General features: G+C 55.4%; 1 protein-coding gene across 1 annotated transcript; it reads right to left on the bottom strand.

Moving 5' to 3' along the window:
• Window positions 1-2650: 2650 nt before the first annotated feature.
• TTLL2 (tubulin tyrosine ligase like 2) lies at window positions 2651-5938 on the bottom strand. Its single transcript, XM_053743472.1, is given in 9 exon segments — window positions 2651-2739; window positions 2742-3316; window positions 3579-3661; window positions 3664-3974; window positions 3977-4071; window positions 4073-4259; window positions 4262-4496; window positions 5622-5757; window positions 5841-5938. Coding segments are annotated over 9 exon segments (1809 nt in total).
• Window positions 5939-20460: the final 14522 nt, after the last annotated feature.

Here is a 20460-nt window from a genome sequence, read left to right as displayed (position 1 = left end):
TGCTTCTGGGAACTCGGCAAGTGGGTACCATGACCTCCATCACCTTCCGCGGCCCAGAGTGACCTCAGGGTCACAGAAACCCCCTATTCCTTCTAGAAGATTCTGACCGTGATTTCCTCTTTCTTCTTTATGAGTTCCTGCTAACCCCGAGTCAGAGGGAATTGGAATCCGGTTTTGAAATGAAATGAGAACCTTCACTTTCAACAGCAAAGCTCTCCCTCCCCCCGAAGAGTTCTCAGAACCAGATCCTGCTCCTTTAATTCCCAGACTCCCTTAATGGACTTTTTTGAAGCCGCCCCATCCTGGCTCTTTGGGCAGCAGCAGGCTTGGCTTCCTGGTTTGTGTCCACCTCCCTTTCAGGGCTGCCGGCTCCTTGAGCAAGTGCTCTGGTGTGCCCACCACCCCACCCGGGCTTCCTGGGGTACTCGTGTCTGCAAGATGGACTTTCGCATCTAAGGAATCATTAAACCTGGGGCGGGGGTGGGGTGTGGGGGTGGGAGGGACGGGAAGTTCGGGTTGGTAGATGCAAAGGATGACATTTAGAATGGATGGGCAAGGGTTCCTGCTGTACAGCACAGGGAATGCTATCCAGTCTCTTGGGGTAAAATATGATACGAGATAGTATGAGAAAAAAATGTGTGTCTATGCGGACTGGGCCACATGCTGTACAGCAGAAACGGACACAACACTAGGTCAACTCGAATGCAAAAACCTGGCTCGTGATAAAGATGTGATCATTTAAAACACTGCAGGACGGAGTTCCCGTCGTGGCACAGCGGAATCGAATCCGACTAGGCACCATGAGGTTTCAGGTTCGAGCACTGACCTCGCTCAGTGGGTTAAGGATCCAGCGTTGCTGTGAGCTGTGGTGTAGGTCGCAGACTTGACTTGGGTCCTGTGTTGCTGTGGCTGTGGTGTAAGCCCGCAGCAATAGCTCCAATTAGACCCCTAGCCTGGGAACCTCCATATGCCCCAGGTGGGGCCCCAAAAGAAAAAAGACAAAAGACAAAAACAAACCAAAAAAACCAACCACTGAAGCGGGATGCGATCGAATCTGTGGTTTTCTTGTGATGTATGTTGCATGATCTAGACTCAAATGCCCCGGCATTTGTGGAAGAGGCGCCTTCTTCTATTTACCAGATACTGTAGCCTCGGAACAGCCGACAGGTAAGATCAGACTCACCTTGATGCGCTCATGTTCCTGCCTCCTTTAAATCGTGGAGCCAGGTGGGAGGTGGAAGCATAAACGTATAGAGGCCTGGAAACAGGCAACTCATAAAAGACATATTACAGCCTCAAGCCTACACTTGCTGGAACTTTTTTCTCTCTTCCTTGTTTTTCTGCACCATGCAGGTCAAGCAATAAAGCTTTATTAGCGTTTCAGAAGCCCCTCCATGTGCACCACAATCGCAGGGAGCGATCCTTACCTTGCCGTGGATGGATGTAACGCCCTTGAAATGTGCGCTGTGTCCTTGCACCGCCCGCTCTGCATCACTGCTCACAGTGTCGTCTCGCTTGACCTTTTTTTATTGAGGTAAGCTAAGCACCACACAAAACGCAGCATTCATGACATTTAGATCACGTACGTACTTCCAAAGCATCCCATTCAGTTCCAGCACGTTCTGTCACCCCCACGAGGAAAGCCTGTGCCCATGAGCTGTCACGCCTCACTTCCCCAACCCCTGGAAACCACCACTCTCCTTTCTGTTTCTGCGGATTCCAGCTCCGAGCACTTTATAGGAACGCAACGTACAGCACATGACGCGAGGCTCTGGCTCCTCAGCAGGCAGTTTGTGGTAAACGCTGGCTCTCCTTTCTTTCCTCGCTGGCCGGTGCTAATGTTCCCGATCTGGAAGGTTCTGACACTGTAGGCCGGGAGGGGAACCCAACAGCGACAAAGCTGGTGGAGCGGGGCCGCTGTCAAACACGGCGGATGTCTCCCTCCCCCGCCTGGGCCGTGGGAAGCGCTCCAGCCCAGTGTCGGATTTAGGGCCCAGGATTCATGAACAGCACAGCCACTTGGGTATTTGCCGGGAAGTCACTCACTGCAGTCAGGTGACTGATCCTTCGCTGACAAAATAGCTGTGAACAAAATAAGGTCTATTAAAAAAGAAAGATAACCCCTGGCTTTTCCGGTAGGGTGTTCAGTACAATTTTTTTAACTTTAAAGTTTTTTATCTGATTTTTTCCATTTTAGTTGATTTACGATGTTCTGTCCATCTCCATCGCACAGCAAAGTGACCTCGTCACACGTCTACATACGTATTACTTCTCCCACATTATCTGCTATCCTGTCCCATCACGAGTGACTAGATAGAGTTCCCTGCGCCACACACGGGAGATTTTTATTTTTTCTATTATGGTTGATTTACAACTTTTCACTTCCATTTAAAAAAAATGTCATAATAATCTTTTTCCGTTAAAAACGCACAGGGTAATTGTAACCAAGAGCAGGTAAGGGCACGTGGCTTCTCCCACGAGACCTGAGCCAACACGCCAGTGATGAGATGCAAGCCCAGCAGGGGCTCTGTTTTGTCAGCTGTCGTATTAATGCACAGATCCACACCTCTGTCCCAGGACCTCACTGGGACGCAGGACGGAGCCGCCGGCTGCCCCAGGACAGGGATCCTGGCTTCAAAAAAAATGCGTGTTACGTTCTTTTTATTTTCCTTTCTGCCACTTGGGAGTGTTGCTGATTTATTAGTTTCTGGAGCTCTAGGATTGCTCTTTTGACCTTCAACCATCCCTGGAAGCTCCAAAAGTCGCTTCACTGAAGGGGAAAATGAGAACAAGGTTGCCTGCCTGGAGATCGGGCACCAGGCTGTTGGGCTGGACGCACAGGGCGACGCCGGCCTTGCAGCTGCAGGTCGGTTCAAGCGACACGCGGGGGAGGAACGTCGTGCGGGCCGGGTGCCTGGCCCTGGCTTTGGGAGGCTCGCTTGTTGCTACGAGAGCTTTCTTCTTCCTGGTCCCTCTTCCTCTGGGCTGGGAGGTGTGTTCATTTTCAGGGCACATTCTTACTGCTTTCTTTGCAGCCGATCCTTCCTTATGAAGTGTTTGTCTGCTGGCGAATTGTGAGAGAGACTCGTAGGGCAGAGGGCTGCAGGTGCTGCCTGACGCCCTTCATCTCTACGAGCCAGGGAGACACGGGAACTTCCATTTGCCCCCCGCCCCCCGACGGCTCTCCTTTCTCTCATTCCTGAGGGCGTGCAGGTGGATCAGCTCAGTGGTGTCGTGGATAAGTTTCCTCTTCACCGAGACGTCTGTTGGACAGGCCAGGGACACGGCCGGGCGGCAGCTGACCTCTAACAGCCACCAAGTTGTCACCAATCAGAATATCCAATCCGGGAGTTCCCGTCGTGGCGCAGTGGTTAGCGAATCCGACTAGGAACCATGAGGTTGCGGGTTCGGTCCCTGCCCTTGCTCAGTGGGTTAACGATCCGGCATTGCCGTGAGCTGTGGTGTAGGTCGCAGACGCGGCTCGGATCCCGCGTTGCTGTGGCTCTGGCGTAGGCCGGTGGCTACAGCTCCGATTCGACCCCTAGCCCGGGAACCTCCATATGCCGCGGGAGCGGCCCAAAGAAATAGCAAAAAAAAAAAGAATATCCAATCCAAAGAACTCGAAGCGGTTGGCCGCGAAGGGGACCGAGGGCGCGATGGCCACAGCACGGTGAGGATCACCACGTGGCTGATTTTCGGCCACGGAGGCCGGCGGTCCACACTGCAGCTGCACAGGTACAAGAAGAAGTGGCTGAGGGTCCACTTGCAGCCGCTGCCTCCCACCTCCTTGACCTGCTCATACGAGGCCCCAGACTGACTGATGCTGCTGGTGGTCAGGCGGGCGTAACAGTTCTGCAAGTTACTGAGGTCAAACTTCTCCGTGGCAAAGCGCGCCAGCCCTGCCCGGTAGACAGAGATGGTCAGCGGCTTAAAGCCAGTGACACAAACGTGAACGCGGAGGCCACATTTGTGCCACCCACGAGCAGAGGGTGGCAGATGTACTTCATCAAGTCTTTGCCGTCGCTGAAAAGGATTATTCCGCTCCCTCGAGACAGCGGGGCAGCCTTACATCCAGTAGCTGCGCTGGGCGCCCGGCACCTGCTTCTCCCTGAAGCACCGGGCCACACGCTTGCCGTGGTCAGTGGCCGTGACGCACGTCGGGGGCAGGAACTCGTAGAGGGGGGAGCCATACAGCCGCTCCATGTGCTTCATCTGTTGGGCCAAGTGGTCCCTCCTGGTGAGCTCGGTGGTGCCCGGTAGTGGTTCAGGCCCTGCCAGGGCTTGATGTGGGCGTGCTCGGCCATGCGGAATGAGGATGCCCACACGTACAGGTTCCAGTTCTCCCTGCTCTGCTCCCACTTATAGAACTTGTCCCAGCCGCACTCTGGGAGGACGCCCTGCACCACCTCCGGGGTGCTCTCATTGACCCGGACCACCAGCGGCTCCAGGACGGCCCCCAAAGCCTCGCCGTCTACCACAGGGGAGGGCTTCCTTTTCTAGAAGTGGATGATCGGAAAAGCAGACGTGGGAGGCTGGCCCGAGAGGGAGCTTTCACCCGAGAGAGCATGTCATGAGGTCGGCCACGTGGTCTGTGCCTTCTCTGCTACCCAGTCCCTTCCCAAAGGTGCCCAGCTCTGCTGTTGCTATAGAAACAGGTCACCTTGTAGGAGTTCCTGTTGTGGCTCAGGGGTAATGAACCTGACTAGTGTCCATGAGGATGCACGCTTGATCCCTGGCCTCGCTCAAAGGGTTAAGGATCTGGTGTTTGCCGTGAGCTATGGCGTAGGTCACAGCTGTGGTTCAGATCTGAGTGGCTGTGGCTGTGGTGTAGGTCACAGATGCCGCTCGGATCCCAAGCTGCTGTGGCTATGGTGGAGGCCGGTGGCTGCAGCTCCAGTTTAACCCCCAGCCTGGGAACTCCAATATGCTGCTGGTGCAGCCCTGAAAAGCAAAAAAATAAAAAATAAAAGCCGGAAACGATGGTTCTATGTAATTAGCAAGGGTCTTATTGGATTGGGAAGTTTAAGGAGCATGGGCCAGGCCCTGTGACGGCCCCTAGTGCCTACCTCATAGCCCCAGGCCCTGGGGTTTTCAGAGGCCTGGTTTGTTCAAATACGTGGCCATTTACAAGAAAGAGCTGGAAAGGAAAATATGAGTTTTTAAAAACTCATTATGCAGTGACAATGACTGAGGATTATGCCTCACATTTTATAAGAAAAGCAGGTTCAACATTTTTCTGAACTTTCAAAGAAGGAAAAAACAAGATCACGGTTGAGAAATATTGAAACTGATGCCAAGGCGTGATGTGTCACGAGGACCCGGAAACAGGGTGAACGTCGTCGGAGCCTCTCGGGGGAACAGGTCAATCTTCCGACTCCTGAAACAATGGGCTCCCCAGGAATCCCAGGCTCAGGCAACTGCCACTCGTTGCTTCGACAGTTTGTGTTGCTCATGCGTAGTTGCTCTCAGAAGGCGACATAAATACCTCAGTCGATGGCAGCTCTGTCGTGTTTGGGAGATTCCGATGGACACAGAAGGAGTAACTGTGACATGTGTGGTACTCTCAGGGAGGCCAGTTTGGATAAGGAAGGAAGGGGGCGGGGGGCGCCCGGCTTGCTCACCCACCTTTTTCTGCACGGGGGAGGGTCCCGGAGGAGGGAGCCCGCTTCCCAGTCTGAAGCCACCTGCAGCGAGCGGCCGCCGCTGAGCTGAGGGTTCAGCAGGCCGGGTCGGGGTCCCCCGAGGGCGTCTAAAGAGCTGTGAGCAAGAGCAGCAGCGAGAGGAGCGTGCGCCCCCGGGGTCCTCACCGCCCTGACCAGGACCAGACAGAGGTCATGCACCTGGAGGGGTGGCCGAAAACGTCCGTCTTAGTGAACCACACGGCCCGGGGAGCTCTGCTCCGGGACTTGTAATAACCGACAAGCGAAAGTAGCTGCATGGGTATCGCTGGGCTGCACGCGTGAAGCTAACGCAACAGTGTGATTTAACTGTACTTCAGTTAAAAAATTCAGTCTTGGGAGTTGCTGTAGTCGTAGCTCAGCAGTTAACGAACCCGACTAGGATCCATGAGGTGGCCGGTTTGATCCCTGGCCTCGCTCAGTGGGTTAAGGATCCGATGTTGCTGTGGCTGTGGTGTAGGCCGGCGGCTACAGCTCTGATTTGACCCTTAGCCTGGGAACCTCCATAAGGCTCTGGTGCCACCCTAAAAAAAGCCAAAAAAAGCCAAAAAAAAAAGAAGCAAATAAATAAATAAATAAAATTGGATCTTTGCCATTTATTGTGATGTTTTCAGACTGTTCAATGGAATTAACCTGTATTTTAAGCAGCGTGTTGTGTGCGCGTGCGTGGGAATGGGGTGGGGGAGGCGGGGTCAAATAATTATGGAAGCTGGTTTAAATGAAGTTAGAAATGTTTCTTGGGAGTTCCTGTTGCAGTTCATGTGGGTTAAGACGCCGACACAGTGTCCCTGAGGTTGTGGGTTCAATTCTGGCCTTGCTCAGTGGGTTACGGATCCGGCGTTGCTGTGAGCTGCAGGGTAGGTTACAGATGCGGCTCAGATCTGGGGTGGCTGTGGCTGTGGTGTAGGCCGGCAGCTGCAGCTTGGAATCAACCCCAGCCCGGGAATTTCTACGCACCTCAGGTGCAGCCCCCAAAAGAAAATAAGTCTCTATTCTTGCTATCTCCCCAACTTGTTTGATGGTGGCACCCTCTCCAAATGTGCTGACACTGGTTAGCATTTCACAAACCAGCCTAAAAAACCCTGGATCGCACAGAACAAGTGGAGCCCCGTCCAGTTTCTGGCGAGCTCCGCCTCCTGCCCCCGGGAGTAGACCTCTCCTGGCGTGGAACGAGACGAGGTCCTGCGCAGGCCTGTCTCACCTGGAATCAGCGCTCAGGACAGGAGCCCGCCTTCCTTGCACTGCACAGGAACAGACACGGGAGAGGTTGCCCCCAGACAGGTCTGCCAGCCTGCGTGTCCTCCTTCCTGGAGCCCAGAAGGCCGGCAGCTCATCCTGGATGGGGAGGGGGCATCCTCGGAGGCCTGGGGCCTGGCGGGCTGCTCCTGCAGTGTACCCACTGGCCTTGGGCCCCATTTCAGCTAAGTATCCCCTTTCCTATGAAAATTTCCCTGAGAAACCCGACTTCTCAATAAAGATCTTCTGGAGCTGCTGAAATGCCCTCCTCCTGCCCGGGCCCGACTTACAGGTGCCAACATCAGCAAGCAGTTCTGTTAAGAAAAGCATATGGGCCAGGGGAGTAGCGATTAAGAGCAGGATGGGGACGAAGTCTGAGGTCCTTGTGTGGGGGGAGGGCTGTGGGCCGAGGGGCAGGGCCAGCCAAGGGCCCTTCTCCACCCAGCGGGGGACCCTACCGTGACACTTCTCATGGCTTCCACCCCTCACCTGGAAAGGAGAGTGGGCTATTTTAATTTTTTTATTATGTAAAACCTATTTTATTATTTTTTTTAAGATTGGGCTCTTTTTAAATCTGACGCAGGTTCCCCGTTATGCTAAGCGTGGTGGTGACATTTGCTTGGCGCAAAGATGGACTCGATGGAAAAGAAATAAAAGCAAAATAAATGCCTTCAGGTTTTTGCTCTGAAGCGGCAGGGCCTCGGTCCTGACCTGAGTCAGTCCCTGTCCCCCCAGGAGAGTCCCTCGTGGCTGAAGGTGAAGAAGTCCGTGGAGATTTTCTTTTTTTTTTGTCTTTCTCTCATTTTAGGGCCACACCCGTGGCACATGGAGGTTCCCAGGCTAGGGGTCCAATTGGAGCTGCAGCCGCCAGCCTACACCACAGCCACAGCAACGCGGGATCCAAGCCACGTCTGTGACCTACACCACAGCTCATGGCAATGCCGGATCCTTAACCCACTGATCGAGGCCAGGGATCGAATCTGCATCCTCATGGATGCCGGTGAGGTTCATTAACCACTGAGCCACAATGGGAACTCTGAGATTTTTCTAATAAGGTGAACCCTATAACAAAATAATAATGGAATAATTTCTTCCTTGGCCTTCGCAGGTGGGGAAAGAAGCCCTCTGCCCCTGGAGGGTTGGGACAAGAGGCAGGACCCAGCCAGTGGGGGCTCCGGCTCCATGTGGGCAGGGACCCAAGGGCTGCCAAGGAGCCCAATATGTGGCTCAGGCTTTGGGTCATAGATTGATCTTTTTTCTTCATTTCAACCATAGAGAAGCACCGTTAAGCACAGATTGTGTATCTGATTCCTATGCCTTTGCTCATTTCTGCCTAAAATCTCCCCTCCTTTTTCTAGCATCCTGTGTCTGGTTGGAAACCAGGGGACGATACAGCAGTCTCAACCCTCTTGGTCCCCAACCCAAAACTCAGTGGAAAATTCTAATCCCAGTTAAAATAAAACTACAGAACTGGACATTTTACCAGATAAACATTAGATCTTTGCTGCTTCACCCAAGTGGCCAAGTGCTCGATTGATAACTAACTATATAAATATTTAGGAATTTGGATTTCTAGCCTGTAACACAGAGATGTACGGGGGAGAAACTGATGAAATGAAGTTAAAGATGCAAATAACTTACAAAATTATAGCAGTCTGGGATATTTTACCTACAGGTGAGGAGTCCTGCCAATTCGAATTAATCGATGCTTCTAATATATACTTTAAAATATTACACTGGACACACTGCTGCCAGCTTAAAAAGGCAAGAGAGGAGTTCCCCTGGTGGCTCAGTGGTAATGAACCCAACTAGTATCCATGAGGACGTGGGTTCAATCCCTGACCTCGCTCAGTGGGTTAAGGATCCCGTGTGGCTGTGGCTGTGGCGGAGGCCGGCAGCTGCAGCTCCAGTTTGACCCCTGGCCTGGGAGCTTCCCTATGTCACACATGTGGCCCTAGAAAGCAAAAAAATTAAATTACATGAAATAAAATAAATAAATAGGCAACAGCATGTGTAATGTTATACAAATACGTGAAATACAAATATATAGATCATAAAAATGTATTATTGTTCATTATTTAAGACTCTTTACCGCTCATCCAGGGCAGAAGCTGAGACACTTGTCCCCTTCATTGCCTGAACGTTAAGAACTTTAAGCTTGAACTTAGACCGAATGGCTCCATTAGCAGAGCGATCTCGGAGTGTCCGCAGACGTTCTGCGGAGAAGCTATTAAACATTCTCTGCGCAGCCGGCCCACTTTATCTGGAACCACAGGTGTCAGCTCCACTGGGCAGATGCATGGACCCTCATGACCGGTCCTGAAATGTGTTAAAGGATTATTCTATTAATAGTACGTAAACCTCCCAAGGTCACTGCCTAAAATGACAACGTACGTGCTGTCATATTGATAACGTCACACTCTCCCGCTGGCATCTCCAAAGCGCCGCAGGTGGGAGGCTGTGGGCTTCAGGAGAGGCGGGCGAGGGGCGCCTGGAGCGGCCTGTCCTCGACAGGTGGGGGCCCCTCCCCTGCAGACGCTGAGGCTGCTCCTAGCCCACAGGCATTCCTGGGGATCCAGGTCAGCCTCCGTAGGAAACCTCCAGAAGGAAACGAGGAAACTGCTCCCCAGATCCCCGCCCCGAGAGAGGGGTCCCCTGGCCATAGGTGCTCTGCCTCCGTCGAGTCCTCGGCTCTGGGTCGTGGCGCGGCACCCAGCACGGCGCTTGAGCTCTGGCCTGTGACCCTGCAGCCCCGGACGTCACATCCTCCCTGCATGTGCAGAAAACCCACGGGAATGTTCCTAAGGTGCAAGCCCTCATCTGGACAGAAAATGCAGCAGGCCGCGCTGCGGGTTCAGCTAAGCTGTGTGTGAGCCAGAGGGGCCAAGGCCCGGGTAACCTGTAACGTGCTGCCCAAGACACACGTTTCCAAGGAGTGCCACATCTTCCGTGGGTCCGGCACGGCTGACTTGCCCGGGGCACGAGCTGCAGCTGGAGCAGCCCGACCCTGCAGGAGCCACTTCCAGGCACAGGGTTCTGGGGTTTCACAGCCTCTGGGAGTGGGGTTTGGCCCTGGCCACGCTCTTCTGGCTTTTGGGGGAAGCCTCCCCTTCCCACACCCTGATGGTGCTGCTGGGCACATGGGGCGCCGGGGCAGGGGAGTCAGCCGGACCACCCCTCATCCTGTGGGATGCCCCCGGGGGCCTTGCCCGTCCGGCGAGGCTGAGCCCTGCACAAACCCTACGAGGAGGGTCTGACTCCCAGCGCAGCGGGCTGCTGGTTCTCATGCCTTCCTCCTTCCAAAATAAGTCCTCGGACAAAGAACTGGGAGTTTTTTCAAATTCACACTTGAGTTTTCAGCACAGTCACAGCTCAGAGGACACGCAACCCCGGGCAACATTCCCTTTGAACTGGGATCCAGCTAAAGGATGCAACCATCTCATTCAATGCCATGCCCTTCGGTCCTCGATGAAGGACAAGAGGAAAGATTCTGGGGGCAGGGGGAGGGGTTCTTGTCGGGTGACCCTGAACCAGATGCTGCAAACACACAGGGTTCCTGGAAGACCAAAGTCCAGAGCCAGTTCCCCTAAGAAATGCCCGTCCGTGGACGGGATCAGTGCTTCTCTGTACCGATGATATACACACAAGATGAAAGCCGTAAAACCGCACGTTTCTCCAAAACGCCTTGATGTTTAGAATTTCAGAAACTAGATCTCTAAATATTTCCCTGCCTCTATTTTTTTTTTTTTTCAGGTCCACACCCACAGCATATGGAGGTTCCCAAGCTAGAGGTTGAATCGGAGCCGCAGCTGCTGGGCTGAGCCATTTCTGCGACCTACACCACAGCTCATGGCAACACGGGATCCTTAACCCACTGAGCGAGGCCAGGGATCGAACCTACATCCTCATGGATCCTAGTGGGTTAGTTTCCGCTGAGCCATGATGGGAACTCCCTGCCTCTATTTGGAATTACTGGAGATTTATGTTACAAAGCCTTTATTTTCATACGTCTTCTGTGCAAATGTGACTTTAGCTTCTTTTTGTTTTGCTCTTAATAGTCTCATCTTCAGTCACACTGCAAATATACATATATTTTTAAAATGCCACCTTGTTGTGAACGTAACATGCACACCCACAGCTGATACTTCACCCTGCTTAGTACAGAGATTTTCAAACTGAGAGGTTAGTTGTTCAAATGTACAAAATATTCCATTTTTATCAAATGGGGACCAACAGCAGCCGGAGGTTCTAGTGTAATTGTTTCGATTGTGAGGCCAGTTTGTGGAGAAGAGTCCGCTTCAACCATTTGTCTTCGAAACGTCACCGTCTCCTTCATCTCCTTCCTGATGCCCGGGTTTAGCTTACGGTGTGACTTACAGATTATACAAAATATAAAATGCTTCTCACGTTAAAAAAATTACCTGGAGTTCCCGTCGTGGCGCAGTGGTTAACGAATCCGACTAGGAACCGTGACGTTGCGGGTTCGATCCCTGGCCTTGCTCAGTGGGTTACCGATCCGGCGTTGCTGTGAGCTGTGGTGTAAGTTGCAGACTCGGCTCGGATCCCGCGTTGCTGTGGCTCTGGCGTAGGCCGGTGGCTACAGCTCCGATTTGACCCCTAGCCTGGGAACCTCCATATGCCTCGGGAGCGGCCCAAGAAATGGCAAAAAGACAAAAAAAAAAAAAAATTACCTCTATACCATTTGCCCTACTTTTTTTTTTTTTTCCTTAGGGACGTGCCTATAGCCTACAGAGGTTCCCAGGCTAGGGGTCGAATTGGAGCTGTAGCCGCTGGCCTGCAGCACAGCCGTAGCAACACCAGATCGGAGCCACATCTGGGACCTACACCACAGCTCACAACAATGCTGGATCCTTAACCCACGGATCAAGGCCAGGGATCTAACCTGCGTCCTCATGGGTACGAGTTGGATTCGCTTCCACGGAGCCACAAGGGGAGCGGCCTGCCCTACGTTTTAAGTTGGCCAACTCAGTAAGAGCTCCTATAGACAAACTATGTTGTGTCTGGAAACGAATACGGTACATCAACTGTACTGTGACAATAATTCAAAAAATAAATTAATAGTTCCTACATGCTCTACATGCACCTTTGGAGAAAATTTTACTCCCAGAACAATTTTTCATTATTCTAAGTCAGAGCCTTGGCACCATTCTTTGGTGTTAGTGGTAAGGAGAGTTCTGTCTTATCAGTGAAGACTTCAATTGCCCGAGGGCCAAGGCCACGTCTAGTCACACCTTCTGCCCCCAGGCTCTGGGCGTGCAGTCAAGCTTCAGTAAACATGGGTGGAAGGGAACTAATTTGAAAGGAGAATTCTACCGCAGTCCCAGTATTTAAGAGACCGAATCTGTCCCTTTACAAACGAATACAAGAAGACAATGCCTTCCGCCTCCCAGGGATTTGCAGGCATAGGCGACTGCCCCCCCCCCCTCCGCAGAGGGCCACATAGCACCCAGGGCCCTTAGGTCAAGGGCACTGGGCGTCCTCAGCCCTGCTGAGCCCCCGCCCCATCCCAGCCTCACTTCCCAGCCCCCCTTGGAGGGTCGGGAGTCCACAGCAGGCATTCGCTGTGGCCCAGGCCCGAGGGCCGGGCTGCCTCCTGCCTCCCCCGGCCCCTCCCAGCCCCCCTCGCAAAGCCCCCTTGCCTGCCCCCTCCTCTCCTACCCCCTCATCCGGTCCACGCTGCTCCAGACTTACTTCTAGGAGAAGACTGTTCTCTCCTGCATCACAGCCGTTTAGAGTCCCCGGGAGACCGCCTCTCCCTGGCCTCCCTCACTTCTGGAAGCCCTTGGCTGTCCAATGGCTGTTCAGGTGAACTCAGGACAAGCCCCCCACTGACAATGGGATGCATCCAAGCTCGGCTCCGCCCTTCGGTGACGTCTGTGACAGAAAACGCTTGTTCCCATCTGTCCTCGTGCAGCGACGGTGCCCCACAGAGCGGGCTACATGTATTTCCCGGACTGACAGCGGGCTGGAGCACCCCCCCCCACCCCCCGAGGGCAGGTGCAGGGGACAGAATGACAGGACGCATCCTCACTGTTCCTGGTGGCCCTGGCCTCTGCTGCCGGGGTGGGTGTGACGTCCAGAGGCTGGCCCCCGAGCCAGCTTGCTCACCTCGAAGCCTGGCTGCCTGGGCAGCCCTGAGCAGGGTGGGCTCAGCGTGGAACCCAGTGAGGGGCACAGGGCCCAGGCTGCCCGCTGTCCCCTAATGTTGCAGCCGCTCTCCTCACAAGGGGCTCTGGACCCCGCCAGGCTGTGGACGCCAGCATCCCTTCTCCATGCTCAGGAGGGCTTTCCTCCTTCCAGAAGGCCCCTCGTGGCCAGGGGCTCGGCAGCCCCGTCAACTAAGCCCCGAGGACTCAGAAGAGAAGCCGGGGGCTCCCCTGCGGCCTCCTGGGGTCTCCTTGAGCTTCGCCTGAGTGGGACCTCAAAACATGTTATTTCTACATAGAAACAGTTGAGTCTCCAAAATGAACCTTTTTTACTTGTTTAAGCCATATTTATACCAGAGACCGGGTGGGACCCACTGTCCAGCGCTGGCTGAAGCCTGCCCCCAGGGTCTCGTCCCGTTTTCCTGGGCCTGTGGGCCACGCCCATGGACTTCACGGCCTCAACCCAAGAGAACCGCAGGGTGTTTCAAAGCAGGAGCCTCACCGTGGAATCTCCGCTCTCAGCCCTTAGGGCTCTGGGGTGGTGTTACCCCTGTTGATTTTTGTTTAAAGTTTCCCCGCCACCTATTTAATTATAGACACTGTTACAGCCGCTCAGGACCAGTAACTGGCTTCATGTGATGATAAAAACGGCAGGACTCAAGAGCTGAAGACTGAACCATCGCAAGGTTCTAATTAGCACACCAGGAATAAAAGCCACACGCGGAGTGTCGCCTAGGAGGCGTTCTTCATTTTCGGTTTCCCACGTTCCCTCGTTAATCATGTATTGTTGATCCTCCGGCCACACATGCTGGTAAATTTTGTAAAAACGAGGCGGAATTAAGGCTTCAGACGGGGCAAACAGAGGGCGTGTTTGGCAAGGACTCAGCGCCGTGCGCAGCGCAGCAGAGAGGCATCCCGACTCAGCGAGGGCGTGCGGGCCCACGTGGCCTCTGAACACTTGACACATCCTGAATTTGTTCAACAATGTAAAATTTTCCTTCGAGTCGAGGTGGTCGCCTGGGCTTCCAAGTCTTCAAGCTTAGCCTCGGCCTGGGTGTCTGGGCTCGGAAGGGAGGGGCTGCCTAAGTGGGGGCGGCCTGGACGGGCTCCCGGACAAGGAGGACCACGCGGGGAGCCCTGATCTGATGGTGACCATCGGTGTTTTCCAGAGTGAGCAAACTCGTTCCTCCAAACTCTTTCTTTTCCACGTTCAGCCTCCTTAGGATGGCTTTTCTGAATTTCCCTCTGGCTTCAGTTCTCTCTGTGGCTGGAGTTCTCCACGGATCACAGGCCTCCTCAGACATGGAAAGGCTTAGGGGTGGCTCGGTGGACACCGACCGCACACATCTTGGATTTGCGGTCCGAACCGCGGCTCAGAGGTGCATCGCGCACACGGCCGTGCTGATCCAGGACCACCGCCCACGGCCGAAGCCCATCAGTGACGTGGCCCTCAGGAGCGCATGCTATTTACAGCGTCCGTCTAAGCTCAGCTTCAAGTGCGGATGCCTGCTCTTTGCACCAGACACTTGCAGCTTTCACGTCTCCTCCGATAGGCTCCTGAGGAAGCTGGGCGCACTGTGACGTTGAAATCTAGAACGTTGGTGGAGACCCATGATAGAATCTTCACGCTTACACCCCAAGACCCACGCCCCAGGGGGCCGATAGAAAGAGAATTCCATCTACCGTTTCCCCGAGGGAGGAGACGGGAAACCGCGTGGTCACGGGACCCGGGAAGTCTTTCCCGGCCCCAAAGATCTCCCCAGGCAGCGACCAGGCCATGGACACTTTGCCAGTTAACGGTCACTGAAAACCGAAGCTCACACAGCCCCTGGTCCTCTGGAGGGATGGGAGGTATTTGCTCACAATGGGCTTGTACATACAACCACTGTCCCTCGGTTCTGCTGGAAGGATGTACACGAGCCAGGTGTTTTCATGATAAACACTTGAGAGAGACACGTGTAAGTATGCGCGTGAAGCGGATCTGTGGTGTTGGGGGCTGATGCCCTTGGAGGAAGAGACGGGCATGGGTCCTCAGGGGGACCCAAGCGGGTTGCGGTCCGGGCTCTGCAGTGTCGCGCTCTCAGCTGTCCTGCATCTCACTGGTCACTTTTCTCCCAGCTCCTCCTACTCTTCCTGATATCCAAAGCCTGGAAAGTGCAAGGATTCAGACCCCAGAACTTTGCTTTCCTCGGCTCAGAGCAGAGGAGAAGAATGATTTTCTTTCAAATTCCTAGATACAAGGCTCTTCCTCCCAAAGCAGCCTGGTAGGGAAGCTTTGGGAGGCTTGTTTCGTTCTTGTAAGGAAATGGAGGAGAAGAGATGAAGGAGCGCTGCCCTGAGAGTTGGACTAATGCGCTAACAGCATAACAAGCTGGCACTGAGCCAGAGGAGGTGGGCGGGAGCCTCACCTGGCGGGAGCCTCTCTCTGGCAGTGCAGGTGAGTGACTGCCCCTTGCGCGCCGCTGTTCCGCCTGCCCCTCCCGCCAGGGGGCGCCGTGAGACTTTCCTTCCGGCTCCGCGCCGCGCTGCGCGGTCCAGTGCCCGCGTGTCAGGACACGCGGTCCTCACTGTCTCATAACCCTTCAGGGTGCTGAGTCCCAACGGGAGGAAAGGACAAGGAGGAAAACTACCCAACTGCGGCTCCGGACCCAGACTCCTCCAGCTGTGGGATCTGACTGCTTTCCCACCGTCACGCTTGGGAGGGGACAGGCAGGGGACAGATCCATTCTTAGAAGAGCTTCCAGGGCCAGTGTGGGAGGAAGGGCACCTGACTGCCTGATCCAGCCAGGTTGCCTGCCTCGGAGGAGCAGGGCAGTTTTAAAAGGTTTCCCATCTAAAGTGAATTTTGAGCGCAAAATTTAGCCCAGCAGGAGGAAAGGAATTTTAATAAGGCTGGTGATGACCGCAAAGATGCAGAAATGTAAGGTAAATTTATATTACATTTTTGGGGGAAAAGAACGAGGGGCCAGGATGAGACAGGACCAAATCGCGGAGGGTCCTGTGTGCTGGGCTAAGGTGTCAAGTTTCACCCTGAAAGAAAGTGACCGTCACTGGCGGATTATGAGGACACGAGGAGCAGAAGCAGCATGTGATTCTGACACTTGAAAGGCTGGTGTTGGGTTGTGAACCATCGGAGACCACAGAGGGAGGGGCTGGAAGGTTTCCCCCCAGCGAAGCCAGCGGGGGCTGGTGACAGGCAGGAGGAGCCGGCCCCGCAGCTGGGGTGCTCAGGGCGGCTCCTCAGGGGAGGGGGTGGGTGCTGGGCACAGAGGCGTGGTCGGGGGGGCTGGTGAGAGAGAGCCAGGTCTGGAGCCCCCGAGGTCAGGAGCCCTGTCTGAGGAGCAGCACAGGGGTTCATTTCAGTGGCCAAGCCACCAGGGGAGGGGGTGGAGAGGGGCTGGCGTGGGATGCGGAAGGGTCGTTGTCCACGTCCAGGACTTGGCGGAGTTTGCGGCCGGGAAATCTGAGGACACCCTCGGCCGAGGTGTTGGTGCCCAGGAGCTCTGGGCAGAGCAGTGCGACAGTGATTGGCTTGGGCCTGGCCCTTCGCTTGGTTCTTTGGCTAAAAGGTGGTGGAACTGTTGTTATTTTTATGTTGTTTCCTGGCCTCCAAGGGGCAGTGACATCATGAGATGTCACTTGTCATGAGCTGCAATAACAACAATAATAAATGGTTTTAATGCCAGAAATTCTTTCTGAAAATGTACTTCATATGCCATTAACCAGTGAAGCAAGCCAGCTGCTGCAGGAGCAGAGAAATCACATTTCAGGATCTGGGCTGGACTCGCACTGGCTGCACATTCAAATACTTTAAAAATGCTGATGCCCAGGCTCCACCCCAGGCTGGATGACTGGGTCAGAGGTCAGGGAAGACAAATGCCCGCTAGCCGTGAGGACAGAACCAGGCAGTGGTCTTGCAGAGAAAGCGGCCAAGGGCCCCAGGCGGTGGCGGGGACTCCCCTGCAGCGTACAGGCCGTTTCCCAACAGGACATGCCCTCAGCAGGACAGCTGGTTACCCCGATGCTTAGCCGGGCCTCTGGGGCGCGCAGGCACTGGCCATGGATGTGTCCCGGCCGCTCTGCGTGCAAAGCCTCACCCGACCACAGCCCCGAGGACCGAGATGGGCCCTGGAGCTGTGACAGAGCTGTAGAGACAGCTTTGCAGGGAGGTTGCTATGCCACGTGCTTAACTCTGCTGTCTGAAGGAGAGAACCAGGCAGCTTGGGCCCCGTGGGCTGGCGGGGAGGCAATTTGATGAAGCAGCTCAGGGAGGCGGGAGGTGGGAGAGGGACTGGATGATGGGGAGAGAGGAGGGGCCTGAAAGGGATTGAGTGGCTGGGGGAGCAGGTGGGGGAGGGGGGGCTTTGAGAGAGTGTCTGGAGGGGCCTGGAGGTGGGCTCCAGGTGCAGAGAAGGTGTGACCTGGGCTGGAAAGGGCCTCCGTCTGTCAGAGCAGCTCCCCGGGCTCCTCCGAGCTCCCCCTCCAGCCACGTCAATACCCCTTTATGGTTTAGGACCTAGAAAATTATTCTTTTAGTTTCGTTTTCTTTTTAGGGTGGCCCACGAGGCCTATGGAAGTTCCCAAGCTGGGGGTCAAATTGGAGCTGCAGCTGCCGGCCTACGCCGCATCCACAGCCGCAGCTACAGCCACGCAGAATCCGAGCCCCATCTGTGACCTACACCACAGCTCACAGCAAGGCTGGGTCCTTAAGCCACTGAGGGAGGCCAGGGGTCGAACCCCCATCCTCATGGGGAGAACGTCAGGGTCTTAGCCCACTGAGCCACAGCAGGAACTCCGGATTATTCTCTTTTAAAACACTGGCAGGCCTCCTCTTATCCAGCAATGACTAGGAAGGGGTCTGTGATCCTTTTCACCGGCTTGGCTGCCGGGGCCCCCGCAGGACCGTGTGGAAAGTGAAGGAGACGCCGGCAGCCGCAAGCCCAGGTTGGTGTCGCGCTCGCCTTCCCTCTGTCTGCGTCTAACTCTGTCGTCTCTCCCGTTAACGTTCCACTTTCCATAAGCCTCTAGTTTTTAGGAAACGTTTAAATAACTCGTTGTGATGTGCATTCATTTCCTTACAGGTTTTAAAATCTCGCCCGCATTAATTACTCTGAGCAAGCAGTAAAATCTGCGTTTGCTCCTGAGCCCTGGGAGGCGGCCCGAGAGGTTTACGACTGCTGGAGCCAACACAGCGGAGCAGCTGAGACTGGCATCACCTCTGCTGGCGTTTAGAGGTGGACAAAGCGCTCTACCCTGGGGTGCGGGGCTCCTCCTCCTCCGCCCACCCGGCCGTGTTTCGTGATAAGGCTCCGTCTGAACCATCCCTTGGAGCAAATGGAATTCTAAGAGCAAGAAAAATCCACCTGCTCTCTGCCACAGTTCAGCCTTCCCAGGGCAGGGCTTCCGTGACGGGGGAGCCGCCCCTCAGCCCTCGGCCGCCCCCCCCCCCACCCAAGTGGAGACCAGAGGCCTGAGGATTCTGCCTCTGCCCGCGCACCAGGGCACACGCCCGAGTTCAAGGCCCCTCGTTCTTGAGTGTCTGCTGGGTCATCAGCAGGAGTCCTGGGGGCGGAGGACCCCCAGCACCAGCACCAGGCATCTAGCCAGGGCCTTCGAAGCCAGGCTGTCCAGGCCGAGCAGCTCAGGCCGGCACTAGCAGCACGGAGCCCGCCTCAGGTCACGCCTGTGCTGGTGGCCACGGAGGCCACCTCCCCAGCCTCCCCTGAATCAAATAAATAAAGTAAACCCAGGAGGCTTGCAGTGTCCCGGTCTCTGGGCTGTGACCTGGGGACACAGTTGGACACGTCCCTGCACAGGTGTCGCCAGGCTCCTGCCCTGGGTCCTTCCTGCTGGCCCCTCAGCCCTGGGCACACTCCTGCAGTCCTAGGAGACCGGCCCTGAGGGGTCGGGGAGGTCCTATCTGTGACCGCTGGGAGGTGGTCCAGGGCCTCCCGGGAAGGGCCGCAGGTCCCAGCTAGGACGGGGCCTCTCAGGTTCACGGGCTCTGGGCTGAGTGATCGAAGCTCAGTTCTGACTCGGGCTGCGTCCAGGGCCCCCCAGGGTTTATTTACGGAATCCTGACCCTCCAGGCTGGTGGGCACGTGCCAGCCTCCCTTGGTGAAGGCCTCCTATGCAGGTGTGCCCAGAGCATTGACCTGAGCCCCGCGTTGTGGGTCGGCCACATGGGCACCTCCTACAAACCTGCAGTGTCAGGGGCTGGCAGGACGGGCAGGACGGCAGGAGGGGAAAGAGTGTCACGAAATTTCAAGAATGCAGAGGCTTGGTTTTGTTGATTACCAAAAAGTCCCAGAAGATACAGATCATTTGGATTTAGGAAGATGAAAGAGACCAGCGTAGAAGCCTAAGAGCAGAGACCGCAAGGAAGGAAGCAGGCGGTTAAGAGAAATACTGCACAGTTAGTTGACTTGGCTGAAATGGATGTATGGCTGGAGGCAGCCAGGACGAAATCACCAAGTCCTGGGAGGTCGTGGTCCCTTCAGACCGTGACCTTGACATGGGGGAACCTCGGAAGGGGCGGAGCTGCGGCATGGGGGGGTGGGGCGGGGCGGAGGGAGGGTCTGGCCTCCGCAGGAAGGATGGGAAGTTAGAGAGCAGAGAGAGGCGGAGGGGGCAGTTTTGTGCCGGGCCCAGGGTGAACCAGTGGAGAAGGCCCAGGGATGGACCGAGTTTCATGGCGAGGCCACGAATGGGTTCATCATTCTTCTTCTTTGGTTTTCTGGCCGCTGAGAGCAGCAGCTTGATGCAGGATCTCAGTTCCCAGAGCAAGGATTGAACCCGAGCCATAGCTGTGAAAGCACTGAATCCTAACCCCTAGACCACCAGAGAGCTCCTCATCATTCTTCACATTACAGATACATAATAATTCAACAAACTTGGTTCACCACTCAGCACAACAGACGTGGGAGGGCTTTAGATCCAGCAGGGGAGATGCTCACACGAAAACCCAAGGTCAGAAGGTGTGTGTCCCCCTGGCCGGGAGCACAGCCCGAATTGGCTGGATGGCAGGGGCTGAGGGCAGGAAGGCGTTCAAGGTCCAGGAAGCACATGAGCAAAGCCCTTGAGAGGGGCTGGCCGCCTCCTGGGGGGCCTGAGAGGGGCTGGCCGCCTCCTGGGGGGCCTGAGAGGGGCTGGCCGCCTCCTGGGGGGCCTGAGAGGGGCTGGCCGCCTCCTGGGGGGCCTGAGAGGGGCTGGCCGCCTCCTGGGGGGCCTGAGAGGGGCTGGCTGCCTCCTGGGGGGCCTGAGAGGGGCTGGCCTCCTCCTGGGGAGCCTGGGCCGGGCTGAAGGATTTACCTCGGAATCCTGGGAAGGGTCTAAACAGGAGTCTGACAGGTTTGCTTTGGGGCTGGAGGAGGGCCGGG

This window comes from Phacochoerus africanus, chromosome 2, assembly GCF_016906955.1.
Source record: "Phacochoerus africanus isolate WHEZ1 chromosome 2, ROS_Pafr_v1, whole genome shotgun sequence".
In the NCBI taxonomy this organism is placed as follows: Eukaryota; Metazoa; Chordata; class Mammalia; order Artiodactyla; family Suidae; genus Phacochoerus; species Phacochoerus africanus.
The sequence above is the reverse complement of the archived record's forward strand: the minus strand, read 5'-3'. Positions and strand labels throughout refer to the sequence as shown.